The sequence below is a fragment of the Doryrhamphus excisus genome, chromosome 10 (assembly GCF_030265055.1).
Source record: "Doryrhamphus excisus isolate RoL2022-K1 chromosome 10, RoL_Dexc_1.0, whole genome shotgun sequence".
Taxonomy (NCBI): Eukaryota; Metazoa; Chordata; class Actinopteri; order Syngnathiformes; family Syngnathidae; genus Doryrhamphus; species Doryrhamphus excisus.
This window is the reverse complement of record NC_080475.1, coordinates 15,272,614-15,291,764: the sequence shown is the minus strand read 5'-3', so window position 1 is coordinate 15,291,764 and position 19,151 is coordinate 15,272,614. Positions and strand designations below refer to the sequence as shown.

At 40.8% G+C, this 19,151-nt stretch overlaps 1 protein-coding gene across 3 annotated transcripts in view; it reads right to left on the bottom strand.

The window, feature by feature from the left end:
• The window catches only part of nphp4 (nephronophthisis 4), a 93,974-nt gene that overhangs the window by 61,137 nt on the left and 13,686 nt on the right, over positions 1-19,151 (bottom strand). For all 3 annotated transcript variants that reach the window (XM_058083831.1, XM_058083833.1, XM_058083832.1), the window contains exons 3-8: positions 17,754-17,911; positions 17,486-17,550; positions 12,111-12,260; positions 9,143-9,279; positions 2,713-2,897; positions 1,539-1,674 (exon numbers count right to left, since the gene is read on the bottom strand). In XM_058083831.1, the coding sequence (XP_057939814.1) occupies positions 1,539-1,674; positions 2,713-2,897; positions 9,143-9,279; positions 12,111-12,260; positions 17,486-17,550; positions 17,754-17,911 (831 nt within the window). The remainder of the gene's footprint in view (positions 1-1,538; positions 1,675-2,712; positions 2,898-9,142; positions 9,280-12,110; positions 12,261-17,485; positions 17,551-17,753; positions 17,912-19,151) is intronic.

Here is a 19,151-nt window from a genome sequence, read left to right as displayed (position 1 = left end):
ACCCCAAAGCTTGCTCTAACCGACCATGCAGAATGTTACTGCTCTGATGAGGCTACACTCTAAACATCAGTTCAGAACTACTTCGCTACAATATGTATTTATATGCATTTTCAAATGCAAATTCATTGGATTTATAAGGGGAATAATTGATTCAGTATGTTTCGGTTATACAGTCAGATCTCATTAATGACGCTAACCAAGGTTCCACTGGAAGTAAGTAATGGGAAATTGACTAACTAGCCTTGAGTACAAACATTCATCAGTGATGGGCCGCTGAGGGCTCTGGGTCTGATGGCCCCTATACAACCCCTTTATTCTACATTATACTGTATACTGTACCTATCAGGGCCTGATGGGAATGTGCTTGTTCTTTAATATCAACATTTGACAATCTATCTGTAATGCTATTATATTATTTGAAAGGAACTACAGTATACACTTTGGCCCATCACTGATAAATGTTTGTACTCAACGCTAGTTTCACAATTTCCCATTACTTACTTCCAGTGGAACCTTGGTTAGCGTCATTAATGAGATCTGATTCTAACCGAAACATACTGAATCAATTATTCCCCTTATAAATCCAATGAATTTGTGTCAAATGTTGAAGTTAAAAAACAAGCACATTCCCATAAGGCCCTGATAGGTACAGTATACAGTATACAGTATAATGTAGAATAAAGAGGTTGTATAGGGGCCATCAGACCCAGAGCCCACAGCCTCGTGTGAATCACAAAGGCTTTTAAGCAGCGTGAAGTCTGCCCCGAAGGCACATCTCAGCCCCATTAAACCAAAAAGAAAGTGTCATATTTGTGACAGCGGTGACACAGTGCAGGGAACATGTACATGGTCCCATCACTGTCTTCAAGGTAGCTGAGTGACACATGACACTTTCAACAGTCGGCAGTTTTTTGGGGGGGCAAAACCTTGGCGTGAACCCGAGTGACATTGCAGTCGTTGTCACCGTTGTTGAAGAGGCACGGCTTATCAAACCGTTATGAGACATCAATGGCTGGATTATCACAGGTAAACAACACATGCACACATTAGCACAGACACGGAGCGGTTCTATTTATGATCATTACATTTGGCTGAGCAACTCTACAAGCATGGGCGATCACTGGTGGAAGTTCCTAATGCTCTAAGTTTGTTGCAAAAATGAAAGTCGGGCGTATCAGTGACAATGTATTGGAAGATAAAGGGTTAAGTGAGTGTATTGCTTCATTACGTCATCCAATACCAAAGACGTATTTAGACATTTGTATAAACCCGAACGCCCAATCCCAATGTTATATTTATACATCTTTAACTTTTATTTGTGCAAGAGAGGCAAAACGTGATGACAACTGCACACTAGTAGACATAACGCAATGTGTGGGTTCTCCCTTAGCCAATCAAGACGCAGAAACAACACATGGGTTCCCGTAGAAAACACAGAACATAACACATTCATACGCTGTAAAAAACAAACAAAAGACAGCCAGTCCGCGAACTGTGTCGTCTTTACGTGTGTGTCACGTGCTTTATAGTCCTCTTACCATTGTCTCTCGACCAATAGGAGCAGAGAAGACGTACTCCAGCTGGAAGATAACAGCTATAGCGTGATGATTGATCAGCATGAGTTCGAGGTTGCTGCGAAGGCCCAGAGTCTGAGGGACGGATGGTGCTGTCGAGCTGAGGAGATAACCATGCAAGCAGACGCCACATAATAAATACCTATATTATACACACAGCCACATACACACGTATATAAAATGAGACATGTGCAGACTCATGAGCGATTGTGAACTTTGACCCGACCATCAAATAATATGACAAGAAGCGCATCTCTGTTTATTAAAGAGAAATTAATTAGTGCACTGAATTTGTTTGCTCAGAGAAATATGATCTCAGGGAAGAACTACATTTGAAACACTTATATGCTAGGACTACGTTAAAAAGCCATAGCATTTCAGTGTGTGGAATCAAACTATGGAATAAGGAATAATGAGTAAGGAACTCCAACAATGCACAACGATGGGCCAATTCAAGAAACAATACAAGCAGTTGATGTTTGCTAAATACAAGGATGAAGAGTCTTCACTGAGTCAGTCATGATGTGCTATATATATCACTATATTGACACTTACTATGGTACCCATTATGTCATTGGATGGTCATATCACCTCATACTTCAGTACGTGACAAAAAAAACTATTAGGAAAGCAGGAAGTGAACAAATGTAACAGTTACTGATTGTAAAAGTACCAGATGGAGGGGTAGGATTTAATAAGCTTTGCTTCTTCCTACTCCTTTTGGACATGTGGAACTGTGAACTGATTATGTGATGCATTCAATTGTAATCTGATGCATGTGCAAATGAAATTAAACCATTACCATGACCATACGTGTCTACATGTTCCCTGCGATTGGTTGGCAACCCCGGCTCTCACCCGAAGACAGGATAGGCTCCAGCATACCCGCGACCCCAGAAAATAACTGAATGAATGAATACCCAAGACCATTGGAATGTAATGCAAGGTTATTAAATGAGAGATAAATACTGTACAAGTACAAGGATGGGATGCTAGTTTGTCACAATGTCTATTATGTTAGAAGAAAATACCCACATCACTCCTGACTCTTTTCTACATGTGTTTAAAATATTTTTTGGCAGATAATACTCTTAATATGCCCTTCAATAAGAAAGCACTAATCTAAAGCTGTTCCCACCTGTCCTTGGTCTGAGTACTCTTTTTGGAGGTGCTCTCAGCTTGCCCTTTGACCACTGCGGAGAGAGGCTCCAGCACCACGACTTGAGGCGTATCAATGAAACACCAGCCATTGTGGACCCCAACGTGGAGCCTTCTTTCCTGGATGACAATCGCATGCATGGAGCTATCCTGGCTTGGCTGTTTCTGATAATAAAATAGAAAGAAAGCAGTGATCAGCACAATAAAAAATACATCTTCTGTGCAATTTTACTAATCATGCTGTGTTTCCTACAGGACTGTAATCTACCTGTGGTGGCGTGAATGACATAATGAAATGAAATTGCCGCAATGATCTGACTGCTTACAAATGAATCCCATATACAGTGCGCTCTTTTTCGGCAATAACAGTTGGTTGCTAGACATCCACTCTCCTCTCTAAACAAATCCTCAGTGACTGACGGTGACCTTTCACCACAGTGTGCAGAGCAGCGCTAAGGTCGACCCACCTTCCACTCCTCCCCGCTTCAATCTTTTCCCTCTCGACACATCCTTTACTCCCACACTGCTTTTCTTATCTTCTTGTCATTAGCTTTTCCTGTCCCTTTCAGTCTCGCTGCTCCTAACTTCTCCATATCCACCCACACCTCAATCAAATTAACATCTCGGTTTGGCTTTGTGTTTTTTCCCCCCCTTTCTCTTACAGAAGTAACAACAGGAGGAAATTCTGTCTTATTACTGTACAACCTACACACCGCTTGTTTTCTGGGGTTTTGTCGACAGCCTCTTTTTTTCTATCTTTTGTCTCTCTGTTTACACCAACGACCCTTGTCTTGTTACTGCCACTCATTATCTCCCTAACAATGTGTTCAACAGTGTATCTTATTATTCTGTTATTTGACAGGGGACAGATGATTAGGTTCGCCTGTCATAATCTCATCTCAACCGATACCTTCATTTAACTTCCTCCACTAACACCACTCCTGTTCAGTTCCCTGGCAGCGGCAGGGATTCAGAAAATCCAAAATGATATGGCGATGTTTCATAACGAATACCCAGAAGGCCGCGTCAGAGTTGTCTTTTCATTTTGCCGTACGAGAAGGCGTTGACTCACCAGTCGGTCGCTCTATTACATATGTTACAACCGTAGCATAGCAGCTCTCATTTGGCACTAGGGTTGTAGTTGTCTTGAGATAAACCGTCATCCAATTCATTTTTGGCACCGACTCCAAGTGTCAGAGCTTATGGTCCCTGGCTGACGAATGTACAGCATTTTGAACATACATACGTACCAGGATGAAAGCCAAATCTTGTGTGGACCAACAACATACAACAGTGTACATATATGATAAGATAACAGATTAAAAACATTTGAGAACGTCATGCATGTAACCTTGGAAGATACGAAGTTAGTTAAGGCAAACAGATGGAAAACCCAAGAAACACGGAATTTAACAACCTTTTTCTACAAATATGGTGCCTTGAATGGTTAATATTTTACATCAGGAGATGGCAGGGCTGCACGGCAGTCTAGTGGTTAGCCTCACAGCTAGGAGACCCGAGTTCAATCCCACCCTCGACCATCTCTGTGTGGAGTTTGCATGTTCTCCGGTTTCCGCCCACATTCCAAAAACATGCTAGGTTAATTGGCGACTCCAAATTGTCCATAGGTATGAATGTGAGTGTGAATGGTTGTTTGTCTATATGTGCCCTGTGATTGGCTGGCCACCAGTCCAGGGTGTACCCCGCCTCTCGCCCAATGACAGCTGGGATAGGCTCCAGCACCCCCCACGATCCTCATGAGGATAAGCGATAGAAAATGAATGAATGAATGAAGGACTTGTGTTCAATTCCACCCTCGGCCATCTCTGTGTGGAGTTTGCATGTTCTCCCCGTGCATGCGTGGGTTTTTTCCGGCTACTCCGGTTTCCTCCCACATTCCAAAAACATGCTAGGTTAATTGACGACTCCAAATTGTCCATAGGTATGAATGTGAGTGTGAATGGTTGTTTGTCTATATGTGCCCTGTGATTGGCTGGCCACCAGTCCAGGGTGTACCTGAGCAACATTTATAGGCGTTTCTTTTTTAGACTTTGAAGCAAAGCAGGCCGTCAGCTTGCCATGACACTCCATCCAACAATTTATTTTCAAAAAAGTATGAAACAGTCACCTTGAATCCGTGTGCCCAACTTTGGTCATCAAACTTCTAAAGTGGGTACACAAGTCCAATTAAGTTGGAGTGAGAAACAACAGTGCCATTAGTTTTCCCTTGAGACTTGAACACGATCGATAAGTCAGAGCAGCTGCTTTCTGTGTTCCGTGCTGAAATCAGCTCTGTCGTGTTGGTCTTTGAACAGAAACAAAACTGCACCTAAAGTTATTGCACTGGTTCTCGAACTACAGTTTCTACACTTAATTGTGTCAAGCGAGTAATGCTATTTTTAAATGTAGAATTCCATTTATCCAGAATACAGTATGGTCTTTACTCTGTAGCCTTTCCATCAAGTATATCTATTTTTTTTAAGGTACCAAACCAAAAGCGTGAATGCAGCCAAAATTGATTATCAGCCCTTACTCACAATTTAGGCTCACACGTGGAGTCCAATACTCTGATCTGGACCAAAATGACAAAATACTAGAGCACAAATGTGGTTTTGCATATTGTACATTACAAGAAATATGCAAATGTGCTTTCAATGACACCCGGTTTATAAATAGGATTGCATCTTTTGGGTCAGTGAAGAGAGGTGACAGAGTTAAAAAGCCAAAACGTTGAAGATGTTTAGAGGCACTTTTGGTGCACGTTCGGACATGATTAATGCATATTAGTTTATAAACATTATCGGTTGAAGTTTGACGAAGTTATAAAAATTTAGCATCTACATTAAACATTACGTGGGGGGAAATGCTAATCTCAAAAATCTATGTTTGGTGACTTTACAACATTTAGAAAATGCATTTTCTTCCCATCTGGCATCAGTTTTTGCGTCAGCACTTTGTGAGATGCTGGTGTGGGCTGCTGCAGTAAAAGGTAATAATAGGTATCATAAAGCTGCCATCTTAAGGGGTGCCAAGAGAGGGGGGCATCTGAAATTAGAATAAGCCAATTATCAAGTGAGTTACATCACCATGCTACCTCTTTAAAATGACAGGTGGAGTTTTTTTTTCGGATTCCTTGAGGCAATTTTGGTTCACTTTTTACCATTCAGTCATTGTTATCATATCCAGTGTTCCCCCCGTTTATGACTAATTATATTGAATTTAAGTAACTCAAAAATTGTACATTTTTGTCTTGGATTTGGAAGTTGATCCTTGAAGGTTCAATTATGTCGCTATTGCAAATTAGGGGCCATTAAGCCCCTAATTTGGCTTAATTATTATGTGGAATTGGTCTCAGTCCACTTTGGATCCCAGACCTTTGTTCTGCATGAACGTCAAAGTGAATCTTAGTAGCGTTATACAAAAGAGAATGACTGACTGCGTGTGTGCGTGCATGTGCACACGCACGATATGTGTTGCTACCCACACGGTGGATGTTTGCGCCCCCATATTGAGTGTGAGTCATCCATTGCGAGAAACACTGGCAGCATCATTAGCATGCCGCTCTCATCCTCCCACCTCCCTACTCTTTAACACATTTCAACTGCAACAGCGCTTCCAGTAAATCATTTTTGTCTAGTTGGTAAAACACTTCCTTGAATCGGAAGTAAATGTACCAAGTGACCTGGCAATGAAGAATCCTTTTAGATAAAAGTCGCAAATGTTGTTTGGAAGTTCGCTAACAACAGAAGAGGAGTTATGATGCTAATTTTCCAAGCCATGGTCATTAATGAAGCGTTCATTCATTCAATCCAGCTGTCTTCAGGTGAGAGGTGGGGTACACCCTGGACTGGTGGCCAGCAAATCACAGGGCACATATAGACAAACAACCATTCACACTCACATTCATACCTATGGACAAATTGGAGTTGCCAATTAACCTAGCATGTTTTTGGAATGTGGAAGGAAACCGGAGTAACCGGAGAAAACACATGCATTCACACGGAGAACATGCAAACTCCACATTGAACTCGGGTCTCCTAGCGGTGAGGTCTGCGCGTTAACCACTCGACCACCGAGCAACCATGACGCGTTCAATGAATAAAATATGACTTCACTGATACTGAATGATTTGTATCCTTTTTCGCCTTGGATTTTGTCTTATTTTCCAAACATGGCACTTGGTGCTTGTCTTACTGTATATTCTGGTCTATACCATCACATACTGCATGACATACTGTCATAAAATGTGTCATGTTACTAGCTATCGGTTGTTAAAAACTTCAAACCATGTACCATGCCGTTATAATGTTACATGCCCAGCTGCTAAAAATAAACTTAAATTTTCCCTTTTACTCTCAGCCAATCATAATTAAATATTTATCCATCTCCTTTTCCAGTTTTTGCCCCCATTCCACCTGCGCATCTGCAAGGGCAGTCCTACTTTGAGTGAGTTTTCCCAGTTTGGGGCAAAATGAAGAGTTCCTGGAGGTTTGTTGGCAGTCTTTCTCCATTCATTAAATCAGCCTGAGGCGTTTTGTTCTGCCCCCGGCAAGGTACCGGTCCTCTACTGCTCGCTCTCCCTCCTGATCGTCTTCTGTTCTCTCTCACCATTTTTATCGTCATCCAAGATGTTACATCCTTTTGACAAGAGTAATAGTTTTGATCAGAGGCTTGGTTGAATCGCCACTCTGCTTTGTAGAGGGGTGCGGATGTGGCTTCTCGTGTGGAGAAGTCAAACAAGCTGAAGCCACCCTTGATACAAAAGTTTCATTACACAAAGGTCAGAATTAGCTGTGTTCTCATTAAAAGCAGTGCACAAAAATTGGGATATTGGCAATAACATTAAATGGAAAAAGTACAATGAAAACATACAGCACACGCTATATTGCTACACAGACAACCGCTTTTGCTCTGTTACTTACACAAAATAAACACAGTTAGGACACTCAAATTGTGTTAAAATTACTGTTAAAAATACAGTGCGCAGACCTAACGGCTCGGAGACCAAGGTTCAATTCCACACTCTGCCATCTCTGTGTGGAGTTTGCATGTTCTCCCCGTGCATGCGTGGGTTTTCTCCGGGTACTCCGGTTTCCTCCCACATTCCAAAACCATGCTAGGTTGTCCGTAGGTATGAATGCGAGTGTGAATGGTTGTTTGTCTATATGTGCCCTGTGATTGGCTGGCCACCAGTCCAGAGTGTACCCCGCCTCTCGCCCGAAGACAGCTGGGATAGGCTCCAGCACCCTTGTGAGGATAAGCAATAGAAAATGAATGAGTGAATGACCCATGTTCAATCCCACCCGGGTACTCCGGTTTCCTCCCGCATTCCAAAAACATGCTAGGTTAATTGGCCACTCCAAATTGTCCATAGGTATGAATGTGAGTGTGAATGGTTGTTTGTCTATATGTGCCCTGTGATTGGCTAGCCACCAGTCCAGGGTGTACCCCGCCTCTCGCCCGGAGACAGCTGGGATAGGCTCCAGCACCCCCGCGACCCTCGTGAGGATAAGCGGTACAAAATGAATGAATGAATGTTGCAAATACACCCCTCGCCCATTTGTTTGAGCCTGTGACAATAACAAACGGATATAGCATCATGTGTAACCCAGGAATTTATACATTGCTGTTGCTACATGATTGATTTTCATTCATGCATTATCGTCATTTTTGTATGAAATATATATATATATATATACATATACTATATCTGAAGGGAAATAAAAATGAGCGAAATAAATATCACTGGGCAGGTTTTTGTCACTACGCTCCAACAATAACAGCAAGCCCATTCTTACACATGCCAAATATGATTAAGCATCTGGTTTCTACCGACACCCAACAAAAAGGGGAGAATAAATTACTGGAAGTCACATTTCATTGGGAAGTGATGTTGCATGGCAGCTGTAAAAAAGGGGAGGGGATTTTGTTTGAAGGTTGCATAAACAGAGTGAGATAAAGGAAATAATCTTGGCAGAGGTGCATCAAGGCTATCAGGACCACGAACCTGAGGCAAATTAAAGATTATGTTGCCTCAGGTTCTGTTTATACAGTATGTGCACCTATTCTATCACTTAAAGGGGGCCGGTTATGCTGTTTTTTTTACTCTTTTCTGACCTATAAATGTAGTTAGGGTATTGTATTCTCATGTTAAAGGATGCCAAAGTTTCAGGTTTGTGCATTTGGAGGTGAGTCCTGAAAGACGTTTGGAATGGCTCTGAACGCTCGGTTTCAGAAGGCCGTAGAAGATGGATGGATGAATACACGCACACACACAAGAAGTGAAACCTCACCGAATAGTCCTCAACAAATGTCAATTCCGTAAGTCATGTGGCATCTCTTCATGCGCTACTGCCAATGTGGCATTTGAAGGCGTTGGGTGTGTGGGTGTAATGGAAGAGCGGCTTTACCGTGTTTTGGCAGTCGGCGTTGATCAGCTCCAGCAGCTGACTCTCAAAGGCCTTGAGGGACGGCTGGAGGCAGACTGTCAGTCTGTGCAGAGTGTAGGTGAGCATCTTGAGAAGCACGGGTTTCAACAGAGCATCGCCTGTTGACAGTGAAAACCTCGGTCAGAGTATGTTTACGCCGCTTTGCATCGTGGGATTTCCTTCCACGGTTTGGAGAGCACATCAGCTTAATTTTTTACTAACTTCCTATTTGGAAGGCGGCACGGCGGTCGAGTGGTTAGACCTCACAGCTAGGAGACCAGGGTTCAATTCCACACTCGGCAATCTCTTTGTGGAGTTTGCATGTTCTCCCCGTGCATGCGTGGGTTTTGTCCGGGTATTCCGGTTTCCTCCCACATTCCAAAAACATGCTAGGTTAATTGGCGACTCCAAATTGTCCATAGGTATGAATGTGAGTGTGAATGGTTGTTTGTCTATATGTGCCCTGTGATTGGCTGGCGACCAGTCCAGGGTGTACCCCGCCTCTCACCCAAAGACAGCTGGGATAGGCTCCAGCACCCCCGCGACCCTTGTGAGGAAAAGCGGTAGAAAATGAATGAATGAATGAATATCACTTATTTGGATTGCAGCCAATTACAAGAAACATTCATTCATTCATTCATTTTCTACCGCTTATCCTCACGAGGGCGTGGGGGTGCTGGAGCCTATCCCAGCTGTCTTCAGGCGAGGGGCGGGGTACAACCTGGACTGGTCGCCGGCCAATCACATACAGACAAACAACCATTCACACTCACATTCATACCGATGGACAATTTGGAGTCGCCAATTAACCTAGCATGTTTTTGGAATGTGGGAGGAAACCGGAGAACCCGGAGAAAACGCCACACAGAGATGGCAGAGGGTGGAATTGATCTTGGGTCTTCCAGCAAACCACTCAACCGCCGTGCAGCCCCATACAAGAAACATTCATTCATTCATTCATTTTCTACCGCTTTTCCTCACGAGGGTCGTGGGGGTGCTGGAGCCTATCCCAGCTGTCTTCAGGCGAGGGGCGGGGTACAACCTGGACTGGTCACCGGCCAATCACATACAGACAAACAACCATTGACACTAACATTCATACCTATGGACAATTTGGAGTCGCCAATTAACCTAGCATGTTTTTGGAATGTGGGAGGAAACCGGAGTACCCGGAAAAAACCCACACATGCACGGGGAGAACATGCAAACTCCACACAGAGATAGCCGAGGGTGGAATTGATCTCGGGTCTTCCAGCTAACCACTCAACCGCCGTTCAGCCGCATACAAGAAACATTTAGTATATAAATAGACTAAATATTAATAGAATGACTGTACCCTTCCATCAAGGGATTTAACCGCAATGACTCAAACAAATATGGCTGAAGAGAGCAAGTGGAGCATTGGATGAAACAGTAAAAAGTACACAATCAGACCTCTCAGGCACAACAGAAAGAAAATCAACACTGCGATTTTTAATCTCTTCAACAGCAGTAAATGTTTCCACTGAGCATTTGATTGTAGCAGTTGTTTCCTGAGCGCTCGCTTGTTTTGAAAGCCAGTGTGAATATCAAGCCCGTGGCTGTGGGTCTTAAAAGGCAGCTTAGTACTCCGCTGCTCACAGACCCAGAACATGAAGAGGATTAGCTTGTTGCCATACCTTCCACAAACTCCCAATGATTGCGGTTAAGGAACTGACAGGTTTCATTATATGAGTAACTCACTTCCTGGCCACCTAAACTTATGATTGACAAAAAAGTTTTCAAAAAAGACATGAAAAATGTACATTACACCAGCACCAGGAACTTGCTGCATCAAACTAATATACACATTTATAAAAAAACATCCAAAGTTGGCCTGATTGGGCAACTGTGTCCACCATCTGAAATATTTATTTTTTTGTTTTGATCAGATATTATCAGTTAGATCAGGGGTTCCCAAACTTTACCAACTCAGGGCCCACTTGGAAATCTAAAAAGTACATAGACCAAATGCTGCATTCTCAGGACACTTAACTTATTATTATTATTATTATTATTATTATTATTATTATTATTATTATTATTATTATTATTATTATTATTATTATTATTATTATTATTATTATTATTATTATTATTATTATTATTATTATTATTATTATTATTATTATTATTATTATTATTATTATTATTATTATTATTATTATTATTATTATTATTATTATACTTGCTGTTATTATTAATAATAATAGTAATACGTATTATTAATATAATAATAGTAATAATACTTGTTAATAATAACAATATATTATTATTATTATTATCATCATTATTATCATTATATGATATTATAATAATATTATTATTATTATACTTGCAGTTGTTATTATTAATAATAATAGTAATACTTATTATTAATATAATAATAATAATAGTACTTGTTAATAATAATAATGTATGATTGTTAATAATAATTAATAATATATTATTATTAATAATAATAATAATATATTATTATTAGTATTGTTATTATTATTATTATTATCATCATTATTATTATTAAATTATTGAAATGAAAGGAGGGGGATAAAGGAAGCCCAAACTATTAATCTGTGGTGTATACACAAGACTGAATTAATTATATTACAACTAATAATTAATTATCATACTTTTCATAACTGCATTCAAGACTGGCATGATGACCAGAGAGCTATGTTCCAATCATAACTGTATAAGGTTCCTAAAATATTTTGACAGGTCAATAACACTCAATAGGTTATCACTTAAGCCTATAAATATTTTTTTAATCGTGCAATAAATATTTTATAATAAAAATTATTTTTACAAGAATATTTGCAAAAATTAATCATATTTTTCATGACATTCCCACACTTTGGGAATTCCTGAGTTAGATAAAGACTTACAAATCTATCTGCGGAAATGATCATTTAAAGGTCAGTTAAGCTTTTACCTGTCGGGGAAGCTGCGAGGCCGGGAATGTTCTCATCTTTGTGCACGAGGACGTTCTCTGGAAGGAGATGCATCATGGGAGCGAAGGCAGGATGGTCTTTTAACGCACACTCCACGTGTGACCCAATAATAGTTTTCAGAAGATTGCTGCCTGCAAACAACAATTTGAATACATTATTTGTCATACATGTTGAATAATTTTGAATATATATGTAAAATATATCATATTCCACCATTTCTTTGGTGCGTCGCAGAGTCATATTTCCAGTCGTGAGTCAGACAACGTGACATCCAACACACAGACATTTTCATTTTTCAACATTCCATTTGGCTGTCAGTGACCTCGCTGCAATGTTCCCTTACTTGCCAGTATCATTTTCCAGGCCTTTACCGAAATGACAAGCACTCAAATTGGAAAATATGTTTCTCCGTGAAGCGAATGGCGGCATAGATGGGAACCGAAGTGTGAGCAATGAGGATGACATCGTCATCTTTCAAGCAGGTCAACCAACAACACGTGACTCGCAACAATCTGTCGCCATTGATACAAAGCACACACCGACTGGAGGATGAGCGAATGGTGGTTGATGTGTCACGTATACGTTGGCTCGCTTCGGGCGTCGCCGGAGTTGCCATGTTTCACTCTGACAGGGGTTAATGATTGTACTTGCCGAAGCATCAGTGACAATCAATACGAGAAGTTGTATTCACTCCGACAAGGTGAAACGGCAACCTCGAGTGAAAAGCGTTGTGCAGAACTGCCATGATGGGGTCATGGGACACCGTTGGTCATAACTGTCAAGGAAAAATACTAAAATGGTTTTTAGTCGAGCCTCCACGGCGTTATCATTTCCTGGTGTAAGTTCTGCTATTCCATTTTTTGTTGCAGTTTTAACATTTTTTGCTTAATTCTGCTTACAAAATAGAGTGAAAGCTCCAACGTCAAATTCCCATAGACCCTCCAGCACCCTCATGAAGTTCCACGAAACCCACATTGCACCTCTTGTAGCCGAGATCATACTCTTATCTCCAGCACCCTGGAAAAGACTTTCTTTCCCAGGGAGGCCGAGGAGTGTGATCCCCCATAGTTGGAAAACACCCTCCGGTCACCCTTGGTGAAAAAGGGGGTTAGAATAAAATGTAGATAGAATGAATATAGTGTTTAGTTATCACCCTTATATCCATTTGCTTAGACAATAGAAAGTGTTTCAATGTGTTGAAAAGGAATGGTCCCGTGGCCCTGATCAGAGACCCCCAGCGACCCCCAGGTCCTGGAGGTACCTGGATGCGCCAACAGCGACCTTCCAGATGTTCATGTTAATCCTGCATAGTGTTAGTTATCACCCTTATATCCATTTGCTTAGACAATAGAAAGTGTCTGAATTTGCTGAAGAAGGAATGTTCCTGAGACCCTGATCAGAGACCCCCAGCGACCCCCAAGTCCTGGAGGTGCCTGGATGCGCCAACAGTGACCTTCCAGATGTTCATGTTAATCCTGCAAGAATGTGCCAAGATAAGAACTCATAAAATAATAAAAGTAATTACCCTCACATATACACACATAGACAAACAAATACAGCTCGTGCAACCGCCTTCTCCCCCCTGCCCCCTTAGAGTTGCACGACCATGTAGTAGGGACCCCCGAAAGAGAATAAAAAGAGAGGAGCGTGAACTGCATATTCAGAGTGGAGCTGCATGTCACTGGGTATGTTGTTTCACTCTCCTCGCTGCGAGTAACTTTGAATATTGTTGTCTGTCTCTTCTGTATTTAAGTGTTTTTACAAGTGTCACAGGAGTTTGAACCTGACACATGGTCTGCCAATCCCAACTTCCACGCAATGTTTACATGATGTGTCAGCATAGACAGTTCCCCAACATCCAGAACCTTGCGGAATTCGGGGTGAAACTCATCCACCCCTGGAGCTTTGCCACTGAGGAACATTTTGACTCCATCTTTTTTCCACTTTCTCAACAGTTCACTCACTCCAAACATCCGAAGCCCAGAGTGGACGAGTGTTGAATCTCTGGAACATATCTTCATACCTTCCTTACAAACAATCCAGTGGTAAAAGCAACTGTGTGTTAAAAGAAAGGAAGCTCAGTCGGCATCAAATAGAACTTCCTTAGCACAGATGGTGCCCATTTGCAGTCAACTTTTTCATAATTTATTTCTTGTTATTCATTATGCATCGAGCTCAGGTATTTGTCAGATGCGATGTGCCCCCCGAAAATCTGTGGCGCTATAGTGAGCGCCGGTTTATGCGGTGCCTCAGTCAGTCAGCTGTGCAGCATCTTGGCAGACGATAAGAAAGAGAAAAAGAACTAAAGTGGAAAAATGAGTGGGTGGCGGGTGGCGAATGGCTCAGTAGTAGCAGTGCTTTTCGGGAGAAGGTAATAAGATAACTAATAAGGATTACAAACAGGATTTTGACGCAGATTTCTTTGTGATTATATTCTACCCGTGGGAGAGAAATAGGCAATAATTAGAGAGAGACTGTTAAGTCCTATATATAAAAATTAATGATAACGTTAACAATGATCGGACTGCAAGCTAGCTGGGTTTGCTTAATTTAGCGGGGGACGCTAATGTGTGTGAATTGTTCTTGTCAATGCAACAAAGCATTACACTTTCGTCCTTCAAAATAAGAGCATATGTTACACATTAAATAGCCTGTCCTTCAAAATAAGAGTGGTACACATACTAATAAGGGTGTCATCAAAAAATACCTTACAAAATGTACAGTTAAAAACATTCATAAGACAGTCGTATTTAAGTGTTTAGTCGAGTGCCCTATGAACGCTGTATTGTAATGCATACAATGCCCTCTTTGACCTCTTTCTTGCCAGTGTTCTGATGCAGAAAACAAATCTCTGTGGATGCAACGCTGATGTTACATATGAACACCAAAAAGTTTATCAACTTAACTTATATCACAAAAAACTCTTTTGGGCATAAACAAAGTACATATGAAACACTATTTAAAGCTCTGATGTCACTCGGGAGTAAATACCCGTACGTAGGCTGCCATCCCATAATGATAGCTTCTTCTTTTGCCAAGTTTCTACTGCTATTGTCATGAGAATTGAGTTGGAAATCTTGCCTCTCCTGAAGCATTGTTTACTTGATGCGTTTCCTTTCCTACATACTATTTTCATGCAGTTGTGTTCATTTCATTCCGTGTTAGAAACCAATTTAATTTGCTCGATATGAAGACATGAAAACCCTGTTCTAATTTAGAGCTGAGATATTTTTCTAACTAATGTCAGAGAATGTAAAAGAGAAAGGCTGATTATATCAGCCTCCAGGGTATGTTTTCCATCATAATTCTTTAACACGAGACATGTATGACCACTAAATCCAGCAGCGCAAATGACTCTTAGATACAATTCTTGCCTCACTCCAGTAAATCCCCCCTTCAAAAGACTTCATATCAAACAGAGTGTCCCTGTCACACCAATGGAGACACATATCACAGGAAAAAAAAGGGTTTGTGGCTGTAAAATGGGTAAAACATCAGAACAGCAAGGTTACTAACTAAATAACGAACCCTGTGGTTAATAATTCAACTGGTGTAAGAGTCTGTTTGAAAAAAAAACCTTCATAAATATTCATGTGACATGATAGCCAAGACGGGAAGCCAGTGCTCTCACTGTGCACATTGTTATTCATACTGCAAAGCGCTACTGTGTTTGGTAATTTATACGCTTACTTTTAACAAACTGGGGACATACTGTATTGAAACTACCACGAGCTTCAGGGAGAAAGACTGACACACTTAACCGCTGGAACTGTGACACTTACAGTACATTGGACACACATTAGAACCTTTTGAATTGCCCCAATGGAAAAAAACAATTGCTGAAAGGGGACCTATGTTCATTTTGTATTGGGTTGTGGACTCCTATAGAGCCGCTACACACAATAACCCGTACAGAAAACTTTTTGGATTTTGCACAATCTGCACCTATTACTATTACTGCTATTACACCTAGCCTATTACACCTATTACTGCTATTATATATTGTCATATCCATACTGTTTATAATCTGCATAATCTACAATAGCCATATTATAGTCATTTCCATACCCTAGTCACTCCATTGCAATACTGTATATATTACTGTTATTATATATTGTCATACCCACACTGTTTATAATCTGTATAATCTACAATAGCCATATTATAGTCATTTATATCCCTGTACATATCCTCACTGTATTATAGTCATAGCCTGTATAGTTTTATTTACATAGATCTGTCCATACTAATGTACTTATAAAAATTGCACTTCTGGTTGGATGCTAACTGCATTTTGTTGCCCTGTACCAGTGACATGAGCAATAACAATAAAGTTGAATCTAATCTAATCTAATCTAATCTATTCCAGCTGTACTTACTTCCTGCCAAAAACGATCCACCCACTCCGCTGTGATCGGTCACACACCCAAATTGCTTCCTAACTGTCAACCATATAAGGAAGTCCGCCCCTCTGTGACATCACAAAGTGGCAGTATTACCACGCCTTTTGAAACCAAGCATTTTCAGCCAAACTTCTTTTAGAGCTCACTTTCAAATGTGTAAATCTCATTATCTGAAACTTTGGCATCATTTAACTCTGGCACGGCGGTAGAGTGGTTAGCGCACAGACCTCACAGCTAGGAGACCAGGGTTCAATTCCACCCTCGGTCATCTCTGTGTGGGGTTTGCATGTTCTCCCCATGCATGCGTGGGTTTTCTCCGGGTACTCCGGTTTCCTCCCACATTCCAAAAACATGCTAGGTTAATTGGCGACTCCAAATTGTCCATAGGTATGAATGTGAGTGTGAATGGTTGTTTGTCTATATGTGCCCTGTAATTGGCTGGCCACCAGTCCAGGGTGTACCCCGCCTCTCGCCCAAAGACAGCTGGGATAGATACATTCTGACGACATTTATAAGTCAGAAAAGTGGAAAAAGCATCCCAGACGTTCAATGCTGAAAAACCCTCCAATGTGGCTGAATTATAACAATTCTGCAAAGCTCAGTGGGAACACAAATTTCACTGGCTTCTCATTGGCACGATCACTAGCCATGATGGCCATCATTTGTTAACTGAGTAGTCTTGGTAGACTGCTACACCATTCCAAATGTTGCATACCAAAAAACCTGATCACAAATCACAAATACATGTATTACGGTGTAGTAATACACATAATCCATCCAGGAAATGTAGAGAAATTATTATTCTTCCACAGTATCCACTAATTTTGCACTGACTCAGTTGACTCTGCCTACAGTATTTTTCCAGTATCATCTCATCTCCCCATCGTTAGCAGTCATTTTCAGGATGAATGCAGGCATAAGGACAAAGAAATGTAGAAGTAAAGGTCTCTTACAGTCAGCGGTGTCCTTCAGCAATGGGTGAAGAAGAATTCTTGGTGATCCATGGAGTAGATTCAGTCTATAGGTTGAACAATAATAGAACAAAGAATGAATGCCCTATACCGGGGGTGAGAAACCCATGGCTCCAGAGCCACATAAGTCTCTTCAGTCTTTGTTGTGGCGCCCTTGAAAGGCCTTATCGTGCGGAAAATACAGTATTTTAAATAGCCACTAATACAAGTAACATTATTTGACACAAAAGGCTAAGAAAAGGCTCATTACCTTCTGTCCCCTTGAGGTTCCGTCTTGGAGAAAAGATCTAGAACTGTGAAGCCTTGCCCCATGGCCTGTTGCGAACCGTCTGACCTCGTTGACAATGCCACCAGCTCCAAAACCAACACCGTGCTGGGCAACCGCAGAGACGTATGGAAGTACAGGATCTGGAGGACAGAAGAATATCAATACAATAAAAAAAACTTGCTTATATGCCACGTTATTTCAAGGACAGCCGTTCCTAAAGTACACACATAAGTCAGTCCATTGCCTGGTGATGTAACAATGGAATCAGCCAATCAATCAGTCTGTAATCTACATTTTAAACTCTCAATTCAAGCAAACAACTGATCACATCAGACATATACTGTGTAATAATAATAGCCAACACATTGCATGTCAAGAGTCGCTTCAAACGACATGCAAACATGCATGTTTCTTCAGTGAAAGGACATGCAGTAAAAATTATAGCAGATGGTACATAGAGTCTCATGAGAGCTATCCGGTCATAAGGCCTCAAATGCTGCAATCATTTGTGCAAAAAAAAAGACATATTAGAAACACATGATAACAAATAAGCAAAGAAATAAATAAACAAGGAAATGTCTGAGAGAGTTAATATGGGCTATAATAAAACTGCAGAGCTTATATAATATAATACTATTAATGCTCTCCTATCAATTTGGGACCAATATAATAGGTTGACTGTAACCGCTTTGTCGTCAGTTTAAGCACTTTATGTATGTACTTTATACATTCAATAAATTAGAATGAAAAACCATTCAAGTTGTCAATAAAATGTATCACAGGTACATATTACAGTCTTTTCCCACATCCCACCACAATGCCTGTCAATCACAGTCTTTACAGGCTTCCTTCCACATCCAACGTCACTTAAACAGAAGGTACATCTTTGACTGAACTCCTCTTGAACCTCTCCTGAGGTATAGAAATACATTTTCCATCCCCATTTAACAATGTCGAAAATTGTATTGTGGTGGAAGACAAGAGTCCAGAGACTGTGGATAATCCAGATGTGGCCATTGTTCATAACAGATTTCCAACTCAAAAGGTACATTTTTTTCCCTCATTTTCCTCACTGCTTTGATACATCTCCAAATTGATTCTCTTCCAATTCCCGGCAAGGAGAAATAAAGCACAAATAGTAGGTGCAAAAAAGGGAATATATTCGCTTAGTTTCTGTTTAACAGAAAGAATGCAATGACAAACTTTCATTAATGGTTCCCAAAGTGGGATATATCAATTGCTATAGGGGGTACGTGAATAAAAATTAGAAAAACAATTACCCCCCAACACTCAAAATTACGGTGCGAGCAGAGAAAGCAGCAGGAAGGAGCCAAAGCGGCAACTTGGTCTGTGTGCATCATATCAACAAATAAGTAAATC